This window comes from Canis lupus, chromosome 31 (genome assembly GCF_048164855.1).
Source record: "Canis lupus baileyi chromosome 31, mCanLup2.hap1, whole genome shotgun sequence".
Taxonomy (NCBI): domain Eukaryota; kingdom Metazoa; phylum Chordata; class Mammalia; order Carnivora; family Canidae; genus Canis; species Canis lupus.
In genome coordinates, this window is record NC_132868.1 from 9,615,194 (window position 1) to 9,636,638 (window position 21,445).

At 46.9% G+C, this 21,445-nt stretch overlaps 1 protein-coding gene across 2 annotated transcripts in view; it reads right to left on the reverse strand.

The window, feature by feature from the left end:
• Positions 1-13,671: 13,671 nt before the first annotated feature.
• Positions 13,672-21,445, reverse strand: part of ICE1 (interactor of little elongation complex ELL subunit 1) — a 58,606-nt gene continuing 50,832 nt past the window's right edge. For both annotated transcript variants that reach the window (XM_072807377.1, XM_072807376.1), the window contains 2 exons: positions 15,608-15,706; positions 13,672-14,739 (listed from right to left, as the gene is read on the reverse strand). In XM_072807377.1, the coding sequence (XP_072663478.1) occupies positions 14,558-14,739; positions 15,608-15,706 (281 nt within the window). In that variant the 3' untranslated portion in view covers positions 13,672-14,557. The remainder of the gene's footprint in view (positions 14,740-15,607; positions 15,707-21,445) is intronic.

Consider the following 21,445-nt stretch of genomic DNA (forward strand, 5'->3'; position numbering starts at 1 on the left):
AGGATTACTGTGTCATAGGACCTGACAGTTTGACAAAGTGTTTGTATTCCTGCTAACAACATGTGGGAGTTCTGGTGTCCCTTATCTCTTCCAGGCTTTGCTGTGGTCAACCTGTGCACCTTAGACATTCTAGCACATCATGGATATCATTAATATCATATCATAGGCAATATTGCATTGGGTTTCTAATGCACAATTTTCTCAATGATTAATAAAGCTGAATAGTTTTTCATGTGCTTATTAACCATTTATATGTTTTTTGTGTACTTGCTTTTATCACTTTTGAACTATGTTGCCCTATTATTGAATCTATGAGTTCTTTTTATATTCTAGATACAAATATTTTGTCTTCTGAATATATCCTCACAGTCTGTGACTTGCTTATTTATTTTATTGATAGTGTCTTGTGATGAAGAATTTTTTTTTATTTTCATGAAGTCCAATTTATCATTTTTTAAAGTTTTATGAGCATACCTTTTGTCTTGTAAAATATCTTTGCTTATCCTAAGCTGTCAAATTTGGTCTTCTATGTTTTCCTACTTTCTTGTTTGAGTTTTTACATTATGGTCTATCTCAAATAGGATTTTGTATGGAGTGAATTCATGATTGAGGTTCTTTTTTTAAAACATGGATCTCGTTCAGGGGTGCCTGGGTGGCTCAGTTGAGCATATAATTCTTGATTTCAGCTCAGGTCATGATCTCAGGATTATGAAATCTAGTCCTGCTTCACCTCCACATTCTGGAGCCTGCTTGAGATTTTTTCTCCCTCTTCCTCTGTCTCTCCTTCCTGCTCATACACACTCTCTCCCTCTTTAAAAAAAAAAAAAGGATCTTGTGCAAAACACATTTTAAAACCTGAATTATAAGGTATTATTATAGAGCAACTGTATACTCTTTCCTTAATTTGGCAATTAACAGATTTTGACCACTGGCTTTCATATACCTGGGGGCATTAGAGGACCCCGAGATCTGTGTGCTCTTCTTGCCTTTCCAGCTGCTCTCCATGGCTGCCTGGACCTCCCAGCCACACTCATCATCACAGTCAGTCTCCTTGCCATCAAAATAGCACTTTCTTCGCATCCCTGTGTTGTATAGCACATCATGTGTGTGGCCATCTCCAGATGGATTCACCTCCCTTGATTTGTCCATCTCCCTACTTTGAGTGCACACACACACACACACACACACACACTTATAACATCTTTTATATTTATACAAATATGTACCTTCTCTGGTGCTCTTCATTGCTTCCTACAGATTCAGAATTGGAGCTGACATATTTCTTTAGCCTGAAGAAATTATTTTTAGTGTTTCTTGTAGAGAAGATTTAATAGAGAGAAATGCCCTTAGCTTTATCTTCTCAGAATGTATTTATTTTGCCCCTATTTTTAAGTTAGTCTTTTTATTTTGAGATGTTAGATTCACATGTGATTTTTTTTACATGCGATTTTAAGAAACAGATTCCATGTACCCTTTACTCAGTGCCCTCCAATGATAACATGTTACCAAAACTGCCTATACTACAGCAGCCAGGATCCTGACACTGGTGCAGTCAAGATACAGAACGTCCATCCTACAAGGATCTACTGTGAGTAACACCTCACACTCTCTACCCGCCACCCCCTTCAGTGACCCATGGTAACCACTAATCTGTCTCTCCTTTCTGAAATGTTATTTCAAGAATGAAATTGTACAGGATTGTACAATTGAAATTGTAACAATTTGAGGTTGCCTTAGCTTCATTTTTTTAAGCTATTTTTCAGGATATGGAATTCTGGGTTGACAATTGTGTACATGTGTGTGTGCACACATGCATGCATCCTTTGTATTTTTCCTGATTGGCTTTTTCTGAGCATTTTAGAATTGTGAGTTGACATATATCATCTATTTTAGACTATTCAGAGCAAATATTTCATTAAACATTGGGCATCCCCAGTGGCATAGCAGTTTAGCACACCTACAGCCCAGGGCATGATCCTGGAGACCCGGGATCGAGTCCCACGTCAGGCTCCTTGCATGGAGGCCGCTTCTCCCTCTGCCTGTGTCTCTGCCTCTCTTTCTCTCTCTCTCTCTCTCTCTCTCTCTCTCTGTGCCTCTATGAATGAATAAATAAGATTTTTTTTTTAAAAAAAGAACTAATTAATTAAACATTTATTCTTTCTCATTCTCCTTTCTCCTTTTTAGATTACGATTACACACCTGCTGGACCATTTGATATTGTACCACAAATTAAGATACACTCTTATCTATTCTGCTTTTTGGTTTTGTTTTGCGTATTTTTAAAATGTTTTTCCTCTTTGTATTTCAGTTTGGATACTTCCAATTAACCTATCCTCAAGTTTACTGATTATTTCCTTTGCTGAATCACTCTACTATTAAACTTCCCAAAATATTTCTCTTATTTCTAGCATTTCTACTTGATTTTTTATAGTTTCTGTGTCTGCTAAAAATCACCATCTCTTCATATCTACTGCATACTTTTTCCAGTAGATCATTTAGCATATTTCTAGTTATTTTGAAGTTTTTGTCAATTCCAACATCTAGACCATTTATGGATCTACTTCTATTTACTGTTTCCTTTCTTCATCATGATATCTGAAAACAGTAGAGACTGAAGTAAATAATAACTCCCTCTAGACAAGGGTACTTCCCTTCTGGTTCAGGCCACTGGTTTGGAGCGACCAAGTAAATGTGTGGGTTTTTTTTTTTTTTAAGATTTTATTTATTTATTCATGAGAGACAGAGAGAGAGAGAGAGGCAGAAACACAGGCAAGCAGAAGGAGAAGCAGGCTCCATGCAGGGAGCCCCATGCAGGACTTGATCCAGCGACTCCAGAATCATGCCCTGGGCCAAAGGCAGGCGCTAAACCGCTGAGCCACCCAGGGATCCCCATAAATGTGTTTTACAGTTAGGCTAGCTCTGAGCTTTTTGGTAAGTGTAGTTAATTCAGTACTATCTTCAAATATCTTGAGCATGGGTTTAGGATTTTCCATTCTGCAGTGCTTGGGGTCTGGGCAGTAGCAAGATTTCCTAAATTTCTTCATGTTACTCCAACCACCACTTTCCCACACCATGAGATCTTTCTGATTTATAAGTCAACCAATAGCTTTGTACATAGTTGGAAGCTCTTTTTGCTTTCTGGTGCAGCCACAGGCCTTGGGATATGTGCAAAGATGTTGTTGCACCTGGAGTGCATGGATGGGCTTCTTCAGCTCTCCTACCCCACCTGCAGTTAATGTCCATGGAGACAATCCCCAGGTGTCTTGCTCACACCCAGCCCTTGGCAGCTGAAAATCCAGAGCGCCTCTGACTCATCTACATCAGTTCTCATGCTCAGCTTCTCCTCTCCTTTTGCAGGTGGTTGTCTTGAAGTTAGAGGAGGCACCATGACCTTCAGGGGACATTATCCAGCTTTCTGTCCAACCTTGATCCTGAACACTTGATTAAGGCCTGTGGGAAAGACTTGCTCTGTGACTGGGGTTCCTCAGAGTTCTCATCTGCCAGCCTGGTGTGGCCACTAAAAGATTGATAAAATTCATGCCCACTTATTCGCATCCCCATCCATGGAAGAACACGTTTTCTCTTATTATCCATATCAACAATGAGAATAGCTATGGGTCTCTTCTAACCTCTGAAAAAAAACCTGCCATTTTCTGGAGTTCAGTGCCTTATGGGATTTTTTTACATCCTAAGGTCTCTGATTGGCTTAGAAAGACTAGGATTTGGGGGTTTCTACATCTTGTTTGGGTTACTGAGAGCAAGAGTCTCTTGCGAGACATCTTCCGTGTCTCTTACCTTCCATTTTCTACCATTTTGTGGGTTCCTTTCTGTGATTATTTGCAGAGCAATCTTAAGCCAATATCTCATCATTTGTAACTAATCTGCTTATATCCTACCTCCTGGCTTTATACTTTGAAAATATATACATGTGTGTCTGTATCTTTTCATTTTTAGAAGTTCTATTTTGTTCTTCACATCTGTTGTCTGATGAATCTCCATAATCTCGTTTTCCTGTTATACTTTCATATTCCCATCCAATTTCTTTAAGATATGAAGTATCCTTATTGTATGTAGCCTAAATCTGGGAAATAAGACATATACAAACTCCATAAATCTGACTAAAAGACCTGGTTTGTTGTTTCTGGAAGTTCCCATTCATGGGATGGGTTTTATTTTTGCATTTATTTAGTAATTTCATGGGTATGAGTATGAATTCATGTTCCTTGAAACTTTACCTATGGGAACTCTTTAAGGCCTGGGCTTAAAAAAAAAAAATCTTTCCTCTGACAAGAATTTGCATCTGACTCTTCCAAGTGCTCTAAGTACAACTCAATTGGGATCACTGTGCAGAATCTGGAGGGACGAGGGCCATATCAATAGTGTTCATTCCTGTCCATGTTCACATGAGGGCTGGACTCAGGGTAGAAATTCTGCAAGAGTGTGTCTGTGTGTGTGTGTGTGTGTGTGTGTGTGTGTGTGTTTCTCCTTGTTCCACCCATAGCCAGGATGGAGAGGGCTTCTGTCCCTCCTCTTTCTTGGCTTGACCCAGAGTTTCATCCCTACCTGCGTCCTGGCTTCATGGGATGTGGTTATTGCCAATGGACTTTCTGTTCTTCTGGCCCAGGCCTTGTCACATTTACCCTCTTCTGTGGCCTGTAAACCTATTTGCCATCCCAGACTGGTTGACTCCATCCCTTCCTCACCCAGGCACATGCTGCAGTCCATCCCTCCCTTGTGGATTTCTGCTGCCTTGTCCTGTCTCACCTTCAGCACATTTTCTGGTTACCACTTCGACTGTGCATTTGATTTTAAATGTTTTCTTCAACATTTTGTAGTTGTGCTATACTCATCTACAATTCTACAGGATTCTCTTTTACTTCTACTGGGCTTTCCTGACAACTAGCGGCAAGTCTGTGGTTCCAGGGGCCCTCAGCAGCCATATTTTTATTTATTTATGTTAGAGAAGGTGGGAGGGGTAGAGAGAGTGTGAGAATTTCAAGTAGGCTCCACACCAAGCATGGAGCCCAATGCAGGGCTTGCACTCATGACTCTGAGATCAAGACCTGAGCAGAAACCAAGAGTCAGACACTTAACTGACTGAGCCACCCAGGGCCTCCAGGAGCCATAATTTTAAGGCACACTTCAGGATTTCGGTAAGCACAGGGTAGTTGTGAGTACCTCTCAGACAAAGTAGCCACACACTCATCTGCTGCCCACCTTGCGGAGCTTGAGGGGAAAGCCTGCTTCTTCCTCAGGCCACTGGCCCATTTCAACTTGAAAAACATTGGGTTAAAGTGACTTTTATATTAGTCTTTGTTTTGGCAGCTGTAAATGTTGAAATGAATGCAGATATTACTAAGTTGAATTGTAAATGTATGATTACCACAAACTTACTTTCAGCCAAATTAAATTTCAACAATCCCTTATGATTTAAAAAAAATGCATAATGATAATTTCTAATTTTAAATTAATCACTGGGCAGAAACACGTACTTCTAAATGAGGACTGCAAATCGTCCAGCGTTAATTGCTCTTAGAGATTTTTCTGAGTGAAAGGTGGAATAAGAGTCTGTGCGAGCTCAACAAAGGGAAGTACATAATCAAATCTGGAATGACACAGAAATGCCATGAGTCAGTCCAGGGTAAAGTGGAAGCAATCTTGCGATTCTCAGCATGCACTGCTTTTCTTTCTGCAAAGAAGAAACACCTCACGTGTGGACACACGCGCTGAGTACAGACAGCGGGCCCAGGCATCAGAAACAGCAGGTTCTAGACGGAAGCCATGGAGACTAGCCTGCAAGTCATCTCTGCCGCTGTGTGGCCGGGTCTGGGGGCAGCGGGGCTGAGAGCGCTCTTGCCTCCCTGGTCGTCTGGCTCATGCGGCCCTGGCCTTCCTGCTCTGCTGGCCAGGGCACACCCGCATCCCCCTTCTTCCAAGAGGCATCAAGAGACAATGGGAGTGGCTAAAACTAGGTCTGATCTTTCTGACACCTTCCGTCGTCATGCTTTCCTTCAGTCCACCTGGTGAAACCCAGGATGCAGGAAACACCTTGTCCATGACCATGGACCTTCATGAGGCTGCCAGAACCAGCAACGAGTTCCTGTCATTGTGCCCAGTGCTCTTCCCAGCCCACATCATCACTGAGGTTGGGTCCCCTTGCCTGCCTCCCTCCCCCGGCTCTGGGAGCAGCTTCGGTGATGGCCAAAGCTGAGTTCCATGCAGCCTCTAAGGAAGACAGAGATATCTGATATTCCTCCATTTTTTTTTTTTTTTTTAAAGTTTTTATTTATTTATGATAGTCACACAGAGAGAGAGAGAGAGAGAGAGAGAGAGAGAGAGGCAGAGACACAGGCAGAGGGAGAAGCAGGCTCCATGCACTGGGAGCCCGACGTGGGATTTGATCCTGGGTCTTCAGGATCGTGCCCTGGGCCAAAGGCAGGCACTAAACCACTGCGCCACCCAGGGATCCCTATTCCTCCATTTTTAAAAAGATTTTATTTATTCATGACAGAGAGAGGGAGAGGGAGAGATAGAAAGAAAGAGGCAGAGACACAGGCAGAGGGAGAAGCAGGCTCCATGCAGGGAGCCCCACGTGGGACTCGATCCCAGGGACTCGATCCCAGGGACTCCAGGATCACACCCCGGGGCTGAAGGCGGCACTAAACCGCAGGGCCACCAGGCTGCCCATATTCCTCCATTTTAATAAAAGTAGTTTTTCTTGAAAAACTCTCTACCAAAGCAAACATTTAAAAAATTCAATCAAATGCAATTAGTGGCACTTAATTATTTCAATGGTTAACAAAGAATACTCTATTTGGGTCTACACTTGAACACTTAAAGCTAATCTTCCATCCCACTCCCCCCCCCCTCCCCGCCCCGCAAACAAAAACAAAAACAAAACCAGAATCAACGTGATCAACAAGGAAGGCAAAAGAAAGCGATGAAAATAATTCTATTCCGATGGTGAAAGATTACTAGCTGCCAATTACTAATGCACAGGATCTGGCAGAAAGCTGTCGGAGGATCAGGGACCTTTGCTAGTGAAAGCGATGTTTCCTGGGTGAGATGCCTCCTGAGCTCAAACCCTCAAAACCCGAAGGGGCATTTTTCAGGGGCGCCGTCTTTTCCTCAGAACAAGTTTGAAGGCCCACCAACATTTCTCAGGGGACTATTGTAAAGATGCGCCTGGCGGCATGCATCGCTCATGACAGCAGAGTGCAGGGCCGCCCTGGGCCTCGGGAAGTCACAAAGGAATAGAGGCAGCGCGGATTCCCCGCCCGGGGCTCCAGGGCAGCTGCCTCGGGATGGGCTTAGCAGGGAAGGGCCGACTCCCAGCCCCTGCTCCCAAGCTCCGCAGACGCACGCCTGGGCTCACCTGCAATGTGCCCTAGGTCTGGCTGTGTCTCTGCTCTCCCGAGCCCCAATCTGCGGCTGGGCTGGTGTCCGGCGTGGGGGGCCTGCAGGCTGCTGGCGGGGGCAGCGCGCCCCGTCCCGGGCAGGCCGGGCACTGCGCTTCCCACCACGCCACCTGCGCTGGTCTGTTACTAAACCCTCAGCACAAGGGTCTTCTTACTTGAAGATTTTTCTTCTCCCTGCTCGGCCACACCGTGGAATCTGAGTGACCGGGAATTCCCAGGTAAAGGGCCAGAGGTAAAAACAAACCATTCACCCCAACATCTCCCTTTTCCAGAGTGCGCCACGACAATGGGGGTGCGCCGCTAAGAAAGCCAGAAATAAAGCCACGGGAAGGGACACGTCCTCAGGTTGTAGTGATCTTCCTTTATTTTGTTTCCAATGCCAGCGTTTCTATTTAGAAATCAAAGTTACACATTTCCAAACTGCATCAGAATCCAGAAAACTAATTGCCTCATCCCTAAACAAACAGGCTTTATGAACAGAACGACGCACGGAGATCTTGCTCAGGAGGATCGCCACCGAGGATAGCACTGGAACCAGTTCCAGTCTCCTCAAAAACAAACTGGGAAAGGTCTGGAGTGAGCGCTTAAATACCTGTTTTCTGCTCCAGTGCCAAGGTAACAAACAGACTTGCAGTATTTGAACCAATGCTGGCCCCGTGCGGTGTAGACTGTGCGACTCCCCGCTGGGGCTGTCACACCCCCCTCCCGCCCAAAGGCTGCCCCCGGGGTCTCTGCGGGAAGGTGACTAGAACAATGGCATTCTGGAGATTGCCGGCTCATTTTATAAAGCATTTCCTTTGCATGGGGGGGGGGGGGGGGCAGGATCCTGTTTGCTTTTCTCCATTGGTCTCTCCTTGGACATCTCCAGAAGAGACGAACTCTCAGCAACTTGCTGCCAACAAAAAGGACCCCAACTCTGCTTCTCTAGATGTTTCCACAGGAAGGAGACTCTGGAGGAAGTAAACACCCTACAACTGGCATGTCCTCCCCCCGGGGGGTCTCTCTGCTCTTCCCCCCAGAAAGCAAATGCTGCAGATGAAATCATGAGAACCCTTGAATTACTGAAGGGGGTCCCCCCCCCCGCCCCGCTCTGCAGGCACAGGGCTGTGCAGGCATCCCCCCTGACCTTCCTCTGCCCAGGGCAGGTATGGGGGCTGGCAGAGGCTCCCCTGTACTCTAAATGCCCTTTTTTTTTTTTTTTTTTTAAAGATTCCACACTCTTGGTCCACAAACTCATTTTCTTCCCCAAAGGAGAAGCACTGTTGAAAAAGTATATACAGGTCAGGAGACCTTCCTGCCTGCATTAGCAACAGCAAGCCCTTACCAAGGCTTCTCATGAAGGAAGTTTCTGCAGGTCACATGTGGGTCGTCCAAACATTTGCAAACACAACTGCTGTTTTCGATTAAAGTAGGAGTCCTGGATTTTATCTGCTAGGGTCTGATGGGCAGGCGGGAGCAGGTTCCTGGGCCCCTGGGGTCATGAATATGGAGAGGGCCTGGACAGGTCACAGGGCACAGGCCCTGGCATGTGCGGTCTGGGCCACGCTGTCCCCTAAGCTCCCGCCCCCCGCCCCCCGCCCCTCAGTCTCCACAATCAAGATGGCCTTAGGCACAGTGTGGAAGAGACACTCATCTGGTTCACTCAGCATCCAACACACCTATTGCCTCCAGACTCCAACCCCCAAAACATCACTAGGGTTTTATTTTAGAGGATTGTCACCACACCTCAAATACGACAATTCCTCAGAAGTCAGAATGGTTCCTTCATTTGGGGGGTGCCGCCTATTTTTTAGGGTCATTTGTAAGAATCTTGTGTTGGCTTGGATGTCAGGGATCCTAAAACAGGATCCACCCGAGTGAGGGGTTCAGGGGTTAAGTGTCGCCTGGGTGAGAGCCAGGTTCAGAGCCCCCACATGCCCCTGCTCACCGGCCCTCCCCTCCAGCCAGTGCCCCCCCACACCACCTCCAGGGAGCTCCTGTACCCACAACCCTGAGGCCCTCCAGGCCTGACCCTTGGCACCTTCAGCATGGGGTGGGGGCTCTCCTATAGGCTAAACCTGACTGAGCTCTCCCAGTTGCCCCAGGCCCTCCTGCCTTCCACCAGGGGAACAGCTTTGGGGGGAGAGGGGGACATGTGGCACCTGATGTTGGCCTCAGGACATCTGCCTGCAGATGTGGAAGGCAGCCCCGGAGCCTGGTCACAGAGCTGTCACCCCGAAAGCAGGGCCAGAGGAACGGGGCCAGAGGAAGACCGATGGGCCAGTGTGTAACCTTTCATTTTTAATTTACTACATGCATATACTACAAAATCAACATGGAAAATTAAATGAAAACTACACTGGATCACAATTTAAACTATTCAAAGTAGTTACATAGTAATACACATCACCAGACAGGAACATGACAATCTCCCGAGCAGCCTGTGCCTGGGAAGGAGCCCTGGGCTCCGCGTTTATACGTTCGACCCCTTGTTTTCCTCCTCTTTCATCAGCTGTACCCTCGATTTAGGGTGACGTTATCCCAGAGCAGCACTTCAGGACAATTTGAGAAGGAAAACATTAACATTCTTAGAGAGGAGGTGAGCGATTTTACAAAGAACGAGGGTTCTGGATGGTGGGGGGAGGGTAAACAGGCTCCCCTCCTCTTTCTTTCTCATTTCCCCCCAAAACAGATGAAGAGGTGACGGTAGGGGGCTGGGAGGGCAGAGGCAGAGCCTGGCCCGGGGCAGCAGCAGCGTTCAGGTCCCCCAGATCCCTGCCCCCCCCACTGCTGCTGGGGGCCCGCACTTCACTGGAGGATCACTATACACAAGCCCAGACAGCCGCCCTCTAGCACTCAGTGGGTGCGGGGTGAAGCTGTGCCCTCCAGGAGCCAGGGGTCCCCCTTACTGCCGCCCCCTGCATGGAACCTCTGGACGGGCTGGGCAGCACCAGCTTTCCCAGCAGCAGAGTCAGAGGCCCCCCGGGGGGAGGCTGGGCTCCAGTGTGGACACCAGGGCGCTGGGGCACGAGCGTCAGGGAGCCTGGGTCCTGGTGTGGTTCACAAAACCCAAGTCCTCCACAAAAGGCAAACCTGTCGTTTTAGTACAACTGGCAAGTCACACACACAGCTCCACCTCTGCCCACACTGTCCCCGCTATGTAACCGTGCCCAGGGCACGGGCTCAGTGATCTGCTCTGTGATCTGCAAAAAATAACCCAGCACACAGAGACAGAAACGTCGCGCCGCACAAATAGGTCTGCTCGGAGTTCTCGGGGCAGGAGAAGGATCGGTTTGTGTGTCACAGCCACGCACTCATTTCTCTGGGAAAACACCAGGAAGTGGAAGGAGGCAAGGGAGGAAGGCTTTTAGTGGCTGTTGTCTTCCTTTTGCAGCACTTCCCCTACGTTTCTAGAACATTCCACATGGAACCCTCTGTGGCATCTTCATGAGACAGCTTGGTTAGACTTCCTTTTCTGGGCCCTGCGCACGCCGCAGCCTCCTGACAACATGGTTCTACGCGGGAGGACGGGTGGGGAATGTTACCTGGGGGAACTGGGCACGCTTGGCGCGGGCAGGCTAACATCACCACCATTCACACGTCTGGCTAAGCAGGCAAGCACTCCGGGCCTCCCCACCCACCAGCACCACCGCTGGCCCACCTGGCTGCCTTATTCAGCTGCCTGTTTTTGCCAAAGCATTCTGCTCCAGGATCATCACCAGAAAATATCCAGGAAAGAGCCCAATGCACAGGCCAGCTCCAGACATTTGTTGTTGGCAGGGAGGGGGAGGAGCGCTCTCAACCCCTCGGATGGACAGTTACCCTGTCCACGCATCCTCCCCATTCACTGCGGGGAGGAGGGGTCTACGCGCAAAGACCCACTCCGCTCAAGGTCCCGCATCTGACAGCAAGCGGGTATCCCTGGGTGACTGTACCTCGGCCACAAGCCAGTGAACATGTCCTCCGTGGCCCAGACCGTGTGGCTCACGGGTGAGGCTACAGCGCCCCCTAATGGCTACAGTGCAATTCTTTCCATTCCCAAGTCCAAAATCCTCTCCGGTTCTCAAAATTGATTTGTGAGTTACCTCATCACAAAGTGAGCAGTGACTGGGGTCTCTCAGGGTGTAAAATGATAGCCCCAAGCACCACCTGCAAGTGGATCTGTGCTTGGGATGAAACGCAGGGACGTCCTCGGGGGAGTCCATGGGGACAGCACTCAGAAGTGAGCAAAGACGATGCCACACTGCTCACTGCCCACTGCCCCCGTCCCAGGAACTGCTCCCCAGGCTCCTGCGCCCTTAGCACCCAGCAGGCCAGGCCAGAGCGTGGGGCTTGCATGAGCATCACCGCAGGTGCAGGCCTGTCCCAGGCTGCTTAGTAAGCTGTGCAGGAGCCAGCTTGGGCTGCCCAGAACCTGTGTATTTCCTGGGTGTGGAGGACCCAGCACTAGTCTAACGCCCCATCCAACTCCAGGTTCAAATATTCATTCACTTGGCTGTTTACTCACTTGTGTTAAATGATAAAACCCACAGCAGTGTTCTGCTTGGGTACCGGAAATTAAATCCAACAACAGCTTAAACCAGCCTCACCCCTGAAGGTGACAGCGCTCCCGGGGAGCTCACGTCTGCTTTTATCAGGCCACACCAAAGGGAGGCCAAGTCAACTCCACCCACCTAGTGGCCAGAGGACTGCAACCAGCAGAAAATGGCTGGTGCTACCTATTCTCTGCCAATTACAAAACACATAAACCTACCGAGGTTAAAAAATGGTTTCAAAGCCTACGACCAAGACACTCACCAGGCAAACTGTCCCACAAGCTCATCTGTAAGCCTAATCTTCTCTTTCCATTAACGGCTTTCCCTATGGGAAGGCCACCGAGGTCACCTACAGGAGGCACAAGGCAACCATCATCTCCCCTGACCTCGAGGCTCCAGCACGGAGGGCCACCTGCCAGGGCCAGGAGACAGGCTACGAACCACCCTGCTGCCTCCAGCCCACCCACTGTCAGGTATAGGAGGTAGTGGCCGGCAAGGTCTCATTCCCCGTGACCATATTCTGAGCGTTAAACGCCTCCCCACACCGTCATCTCCCCGTCTGCCTGATGTAGTCTCCACCTCCAGACTTGCCTGGAAAGGCTGCCACCTCCATGTGGATGTTCGAGGTTCCCATATCCTGAAAGCAGACTGAAGATTTGTGATTCCAGCCACCAAACGTGTGTACCTGACCCCAAGTCCAGGTACCAACTCAGAAAGCCAGGAACCTCGACTCCTACGTGTCCCTCTACCTCAGTGCATGACTGCAGCTGTGATCCCACCTCGGAGACATATCTGAAACCCACGTGCCCTTGACCTTCTGGCCTGCTCTCTTGTGTTCTCCGCAGACCTCCTGACAGGTCTTGGCTTGCCCTTTTGCCCTCCTCCCATCCTTTTGCCTCAGAAAAGTTCCCCCAGTAAAAATATGACCTCTTATGACACCCCTGTCAGACCTGCTTCCAAGCATAAGCAAGCCCGGGGCTGGCTGCCCAGACCCCAGTGACAGGCAGTCACCCGAATGACTGAACACTCACCCCTCAGACTGTGTGTTCAGGCCACCCCAGCCTCCTTCCCGCACACAGTGGGCTCTTCCTTCCCAGAGCCAGTCCACCTGCCCAGGACAGTCACTTGTCTTGTCTCAGGGTTGGCTCCCTCCTCCCAGGTCCTAGTTCACCTGCTACCTCTTCAGAGGGACCCTCCTTGACCAATACTCAGAAAGATAGGAGTTGCCCCTGTTATTCCAGGGTGAACCTCCACGTTATGACATAGCACTTACTGCAACTTGACTGCAGATTTCCTGGATGGGTGGTTTTCTTTCCCAGCGAGGTCCCTATCATGGAGCGCACGCTCAGCAAATACTGGTAGAAAGAACACCATGCCAACAGAAAGCTTCCGAAGGGCAATGCAGAGTTATTTATAAATCTCAATTATGATTGTTATAATTGCTTTAAAAACATGAGGCAGGAGTAACAAAATAGCTGTCAAATGTAATTTTTAAAGGGCGGCAATATTTGTAGGTATACAAACACATCCAATCATGAGGGTCAATCAGTACACGTAATTATCTGGTATCCGATGTCACTAAGAGCATCTCAGAGAAACCGGCTAGACAATGGCAACGTCACATTATTTCTAACTCTTGGAACGGCCGTTTCATCTTTGGTTAGAGTGAAGAACTTTCCATCTTTGGTTGGAGTAGAAGTAACACCCAGTGTCATTCTTCACTGATCAGAACAATCATGTGCATGGCTTACTTTTATTTTTTATTATAAAAAACACATACAAGAGTTTTAAGAAATGATGAATATAAGACAAATCAGACCCACGGTGAGTTATTAAACCCATTTTCTATGTACAAATACTAAAATTCCGAAAGTGGAATATCATCAAATGTGAAACACATTATAGCACTGTCCATATGTACACGGCACACACAGAGACGAGCCTGCGCGCATCTCTGAATCGTCTATATACATGTCGCTGACACAAACCCTGCAAGTGAACTTCTACTCTTCGGCTCCCCTTGTCCTGATACAGTGACACTTTTAAGGAACTGCAGAGACAGGAAGAAGATGCACTAGAATGGGTCTCTAAGGCTCTGCCGGGTTTTCCTCTGACTAGGTGCAAGCCGCTACACCATGAGAAACAATTTTGTAGCCCATTTCCAGCTAAGACAGTGGAAGTCTTCTAGCTCTTTCTTAGCCAATTTACTTTTTCCTAAGTCAATCATTTCAGCGCAAAGTCCAAAATTAGCTCAGGAATCAAATCAATGCTTTTATATTAAATTCATTATAAAATGCCACTCCATTTTAAAAAGCGACTAAAAGGACACTTTCTGCAGCAAAAAGGGCTAAGTTCAAGTTTTTTGTTGTTTGACCAAGGACACAATACTACAACCCACATGTCATGGAATCACAACAGCCTTAAGTGAAATGTATGCGGTTTGGGCAAAGGCAGCCCTGCCACGGCTGGCTTCTGTCCCTCGCCACAGTGAGAGGAGAGCCTCTGGGCACTGTCTCTCTTCGATGTCTTTCCTTTTGGAACCTGTTTGTGCTCTGCGAGCAGACTCATCTATTTGTACTCAAGATATGTAAAGGCACTTCTCTAGACGCAGTGGCACGCCGCGGCTTAGCCGATCTCCTCTGCGCACAGTGAGCTGACTTCCTCCAGGCAGCTGAGCACCGCGGAGGGCACGCTGTGCGCGGTCTCTTTGCGCCAGGCTTCCAGGATCTTGGATATCTCCGCTGGGTTGCTGGGACTCAAATCACAGAGAGCGTACACAGCCGCCAGCTGGATGCCCCATGGTATATCTGGAAAGAATTTTCATATCAGTCATTCCACAAGAAAATGCCTGTTACTCAAAATTTTCATCATCTTCCACTGAGTTACTAGTCAAATACAAGGCACTCTCTGCCGGCAATGGAAAATATAAAAGAAAAAACCCACAATAAAAAAATTAATTAAAGATCCATCTGCAAATGGAAAGAGACAAAAGAGCAGAAGAGTCGTGTGCAGGCCCAGCTGCCAGGCTGACCTCAAGCACTGCCAGTTAGCACAGGACACGCGGCCACAAAGATCCAGGCCTCACAGCTTTAGAAGGATCATGCTCCATATTTAAGTTTCAATAAAATGTGGATCCCAAAGCAGTTGTCAAGTAAGTAACTCCATTAGCTATTCACTGAAGTGTTCTGAACACGAAGAATGCAGAAATGAGGTGAGACGGGGCCCATCCTCCCACCTGCTGCAGCACAAAGCACAATGCACGACCAGAGGGCCAGTGGGTGCCAACAGGCCACGGTAAGGTCCAACATTCTGGTAGGTGAGCCTTCTCATTTAGCAAGGTTATTTATAAGTTATTTAATTAAAATATAGTAAGTTAAATTTTAGTCAAATCATCATTCAAACAACACAAAACACAACCTGTTTTCTTGCTGAAAACGGGCAAAGCGGCAGCTATCTATTTATTTATTCATTCATTCATTATTGGAGTTCAATTTGCCAACATATAGCATAACACCCAGTGCTCATCCCATCACTGCAGCTTTTCAAATGCCCTACCTCCCCCTAGCATGAGGCACTAAGCGACACAGAGAGCCCGGCCTGCAGTAAACACTCAAACAGAGTTTAATAGGAGAACGCAAGGGACTTAAAAATAATTTCAGTTAACAAAGGTTTTACCTTCATCCTGGGCGTGCTGTATGAACATACCAATCACAGAACTAATATTCTTCACAGCAGATGGGAAGCCTTCCTTCAAGCCCAGCTGGCCTAAACGACCTAGGGGACATAAGGGAACCAGAATGCAAACAATCCTCAGTGAAATGTGAACTTTCTGTAAGACTTGAAAATTTCTGCTCTCTTTCCTAGAACACTGTGTTCATTAAGCTTAACGATCCTGAAGTTAAAATAGATACTTCTTCCAAGAAAGCAAGTAAAAAGGGTGAGGCACCAGGACCCCACCAAGCACCGTCTGTCTTACTGGGGGGTAGGGGTGGTGCTGAGCAAGACCACCAATCACCCCACGTTCACTCACACTCGGGGGACGGGCAGTGCACAGCTTTCTCGGGGAAGCTTATGGTACATAAGGAGTGCAATTAGGAGAAGGAATGGTTTCAGCAGGCGCAACGTGAAGTGGAAGATTTCTGTGAGGTTCTGAGACAACCCCCAACCCCGTCCTGAAAGGCTGTCCATCAGGCCTGGTTTGGACCCAATACTTGGCTGTTCTAAGTAAGCAGAGCAGCACCCCAGCTCTCAGGTGTGATTTGCAGACCCCCACGGTACTCAGGGTCAAAATGATTTTCACAACAACACAACTTTCACTTAGCGGCAACCTGCCTTCTCCCCAGGGCTGGGACCAGACAGACGGCACAAAGGCCAAGGGCCCTTGGTACCTATAGGGTGGCAGCTGCAGGCAGTCCCCCTTACAAGCCAGAAATTCCCAGTGCAAAAAGTGAATTGCACTTACAAATGTCCTCTGTGAAGCAATAACAATTCTTATTAAATCCAGATCCCTAAACTACAGAAGTCTGCAAAGTTCGGGGGAAGGGGATTGGGGGGGGGTGGGGAGGGCAAGAGCCCATATGCCACACACCCAGGCACGCTGGCTGTCCCGAGGACATGCACTGGTGTAAGCTGCTTGAACTGGGAAGGGAAGGGAACTGGTGCTTCTCCATGCAACACCCACATTTCACTGAACAGATAACTGACAAACTATAGCTATTCAGACCGAGAGACATTTTCTCAAAAATGAATAAAGTGAACCTGTCACTGAAAGGAATTTATCACTGTTGTCAGAGATAAATTGTGAGCTCTTACGCAAAATTAGAATTCTGGAAAAACTTCCATCAGCCACCCTAAGCTTGACAGCTTCAAAAATTTAAGACTTCTCTGATGAGATCAGTGATGATATTAATGTCTGTTTTCTCGATATTGTTGACATTTGGAAGATCTATGCAAATCGATATTTTTCAAGTGAGCAGTGCATGTCACAGAATCATGAATGGGCAGACAGCCTCTTCAACGTGCACCGGAGACCAACTGGCAGTGAAGCAGGAAGGCCCCCTGGTAAGGGTCACACCTCACACTACACATTCAGCCTTCAAGAAGCTACCCCTTGGGGAATTTTAATGCAACATCAAAGAGGAATAGCCACAATGATCTGAAAAAGCTATTAAAATACTCCTCTCCTTTTACCAGTCCCATATAAAACTGGATTTCCTTCATACACTTCAACTGAACAACACTGCAAGAGCCTGAGTGCAGATCAGACAGGGCCATGAATCCAGACAGGAAAGAGGTCTGCAACAAGGTAACGTGCCCATCCTCTGGTTACTGTGGTTGGGGAAATATCTTTCACTGAGAATGTCCTTTATGTTAATGTTGGTTATTACTGATTTTAAATGAAAAGCTAAATGTTATTTTAAATTTTGAATATGTTAACACCTCACAGATACAACGTGGAGGGACAGAAGCAGCTGGGGAGGTAACTCCAACTGAAGGCTGCAGCAAACCACATTCTGCCCCCTGGCTAGCCTCCACTCACCCGGATACTTCCTTTCTTCCAAGGGTCTCTGGATACAAACTTGCTTCAAAGCAGAGGCCCCCATCCCTCCCTCAAGACGAGGCCTCATACCCCTCATCTCTTATACAGAGAGGACTCTGGGACATACCCAGATGCACTCTTATCCAGATTCTTTTCCTGGGTTCTTACGATATGCCCTGCAATCTCCTTTCTGTGTCCACATTTTTCTCAATATCGCACATGTCCTCGGGGTTGTATGTGAACCTAGGCCACTGGGCTCCCTCTTAGTATCCCCGAGAAAAACCCACTCAGGGCTGGTTCTGTGCAACCAGAATGTTGCTAGAGACTTGGTCAATTCCCACTGATGGATGAATCCCTGGAAAATTTCAATCCCAGGATGAAAATATAAACACCTGGGTAATTTCCTGGGAAATCCTTCATTGAGGCTGAAAAGTAATGTCCTTCAGAGATCAGGAATTTCACTTATTGATCAATTATCTGCTTCTAATTCTATCAAACTGTTAGCCAGATCTGTCCTCCGACACAGTCTACTAGGGTGTTCAATATGTAACGGATAGTACAGACAGGGATGGGGTGTGTGCCAAACACAGAAATGGGCTTCTTTCAGCCCTGGGATGTGTATTCCCAGATAATAGAGAACCCTGTTATAATGGCTCCTGTTCTTTCAATTAAAAATGCATAACAAATTGGATTTTACAAGCTATTTAAATTAATGGAGCTATCCGGAGTAAAGTAAGAGGAAATCACAACATGGAGATGGGGGGGGGGGGGGGCTTACATATATGATGACGAAGATGATAGACAAATTTGCTCCATACATGGGAAGAAAAGTCCTCCTACAGAAGGCATGTGACTCCAGGTGGCTCAGCCATATTAAAATACAAGTAAGAAACATGCACCTCATCTCCATGTCAGAAACAACATTTCACAGCACCCAGGAAGTGTGAGGGCAGCTGGGGGCCTGCAGAGAAGGTGACCTGGGGCCACTCAGGGATTTCATTCAGATCACAGGTGCAGAGTAAGGGAAAAATGAGTTGAGATCATTTCAGAACAAAGGCGACAGGCCTCGGAAGAGACTGGGTACAAACTGACAATGGCTACTTCAGCTAGCCCTGCAAAACCCTGCTGTGGGAAACCGCGTTATCCTAGCTTCTAGGCTCCGGGCAATACCAGGTGGGCCATAGTGGGGGTTAATAGGCTCTCCGAGGGCACTGAACTCAATTTAGCAGCATGCAAACTTTGGTCTCAGCTCTGCTGCCACCCCAGGGGGTGACCTCAGACAAGGGCTGAACCTCCCAAGCCTCACGTCGGCCCCGAAACAAGCAGAGTGAAGCAGGTTGCATCACTTCTCTGAGGCCCCCAAATCTAGAGCAATGCAAACAGTCTACAGAATGCTCTAACACATCATCGTTCAAGGATGTGAGAAGAACCCCATCTAATAATCATACATGGCCCCCCACTAACAGCAATATTCACATCCCTATCCAACATCAGAAACACTGAACTGTTCTGACAGAAAGCATCTTTTATTTCCCTTGGAGTGAAAATCCAGTTAGGGTTTTGCGAATCTGGAAATCAGAATAAACACAACACCTTTATTTTGTAAATGATGACTTCGGTCATTATTATTAAATCCTGTCCTAGCAATTTACTTACTAAATTCTTCAGTGAGTATTAGCTTTGGAAGCTGCAAGAAGGTTCTCTACAGGGTTTCTTCTTACAAACAGTTCAAACTCCAAATCGGACAGGTGTGCAGAAGGGGCCATGTACACCTGACCCTGAAGGGATTCCTTAGAACTGCCAGCAGGTCTCACCTGTGTCTGCTTACCACCCTTGGCACCCCATCACCCAGCAATAATGCTTCAGCCAGCCAGAGCAGGCAAAGTTGTGCCACCAGTGACTCACAGGAGCCCTCTCCACACAGAGCTCAGTCATACATGTTAGCTCAGCCTCCCAGGCACATCTGCAGACCAAAAAGGGCTCGCCAGGCCTGGTTCTGCTCTTACTTTCACCATCACCATCTCCTCTGGATCACATTCAGTATTTACATATTATCATTTTAACCTGCAATACTATTAACTATATGTTATCAATTATTCCCATAATATACAAATTATCATATATGACTAATTATGTGTGTAGCCACACTTATTTTCTAAAAAGCTTCTCAGGCCATTTGCATGACCAGCCAAAATGCGGAAGAATTCTGAAAGCCAACTGCAGGGGAGAATGACACATGAGGCTGACCTTCCACCACAGATGCAAAGGACTGTGTGGAAGTCACCAGCAGCTCAGCTTTCCACTCTCCCACACCCGTCTCCTCCTATTATGACCAGTACATATGTAAACAGACACGTTTGCAAACAACAGCAGCAAAAATCACACCATATTTTATAAGTGTTCTTCAATACTTCAAAAGTTTTGAAGAGCTCTTCAAGACTTCAAGAAGTTTCATGTTTTCAAAATTCCGATGATATTTTATCTAGGTCAATAAATGTATTTATGAATTTAACATTACCCAATTTTTTAAATTTTCAAGAAGGTTTTGTAATTTAAAATGTCAGTTCCAAGTATGAACATTTTTCTTTAATCTGTGAGAGAAGATGCTATTAAAAGCAGACCGCAGACATCCAGATGCCAGTGGATGTTGAAAATGTGTCCCTGCCCCTGAGGGGTCCTTAGTGCTTCTGGATTAGGGCTAAAATTGTTCAAGGCATCACAAAATAAGGAATTCTGCAAACTATAGTTTGAGATGGTCCCCCACAGAGCAGTTCACTCACTTCCACTTCTACCCCCCTATCTTTGCGGGCATCTCTTCTAATTCCCCCACCGTCTCTACCAATCATTTGGCACACACACTCTCCATTTGGTAACTTCACTCCAAGCGTATTTCTGGTTATATCCAGTGAAATCAGAGGTCTTCCTTGAGAGTAGGAGTACCTATTTAATGATACAGTAACAAAACTAGCCCGGATATACAAGTCATAACAAACCTATTTATGGGACTGACTTACATAATTTAGTATTTGGAAGCCTAATTTCAAGTGGTGCTATCTTGAAGTTCTAATTAATTAAACTCCAAGATATTCAAAACTCATGGTGAGAACTTCCTAGGACCTGAGGGGCTTACAACACAGGTCTCAGAGGAGCCTCGATCTCGATGCTGTGTCCCAGGGGCAAGGAATACATGCTGCAGATAGAGAAGTCAGTTCAAAGTAAGGAAAGTCTTCCAAAAATTAATAGATCACTGATAATTCTGCAGAGCCTAGAGAGCAACTTGTCAGAAATTAGGCAAGGAGGAAAAAAGAAGTAAAAATAAAAAATAAAAATATGCAGGTGATGGGGAGCAGACTCAAAAAGCCATTGCGGTCCTGCTCATCAAGGATAGAAAAGAATCTACGCCTCATTTAAATAAGGACTTTAGGGCAGCCCAGGTGGCTCAGCAGTTTAGGGCCGCCTTCAGCCCAGTGCCTGATCCTGGAGACCTGGGATCGAGTCCCACATCAGGCTTCCTGCATGGAGCCTGCTTCTCCCTCTGTCCGTGTCTCTGCCTCTCTGTGTGTGTGTGTGTGTCTCTCATGAATAAATAAATAAAATCTTTAAAAAAATAAAAATTAAAAAAAAATAAATGAGAATTTTAATCTCTGTATATGGGCTTGGAGGAAAACAGAGCCAGGGCCCAGTCATGAAGTTACAGAATGTGAACCTGCCTGGGCCAATAGAGAAGCAGCTGTGAGGCGGAGGTGGTGGGCCTCAGAAACCCAACGAGACTCGAGTGTCACTGACCACAGTTCTGCCTGGGTGTGTGCATCACCCTCATGTCAGGGTGTTCACGGTGTGTGTGAGTGGCAGGAACTGAGCAGCGCACATGTAATCACACGTATAGTGTCCCAGCATGAAGACTTCATCTCTGACAAAGTGGGAGAAAACATTAATTTATAAAGAAAGATCAAGTGAGGAGAAGGAAGCGACAA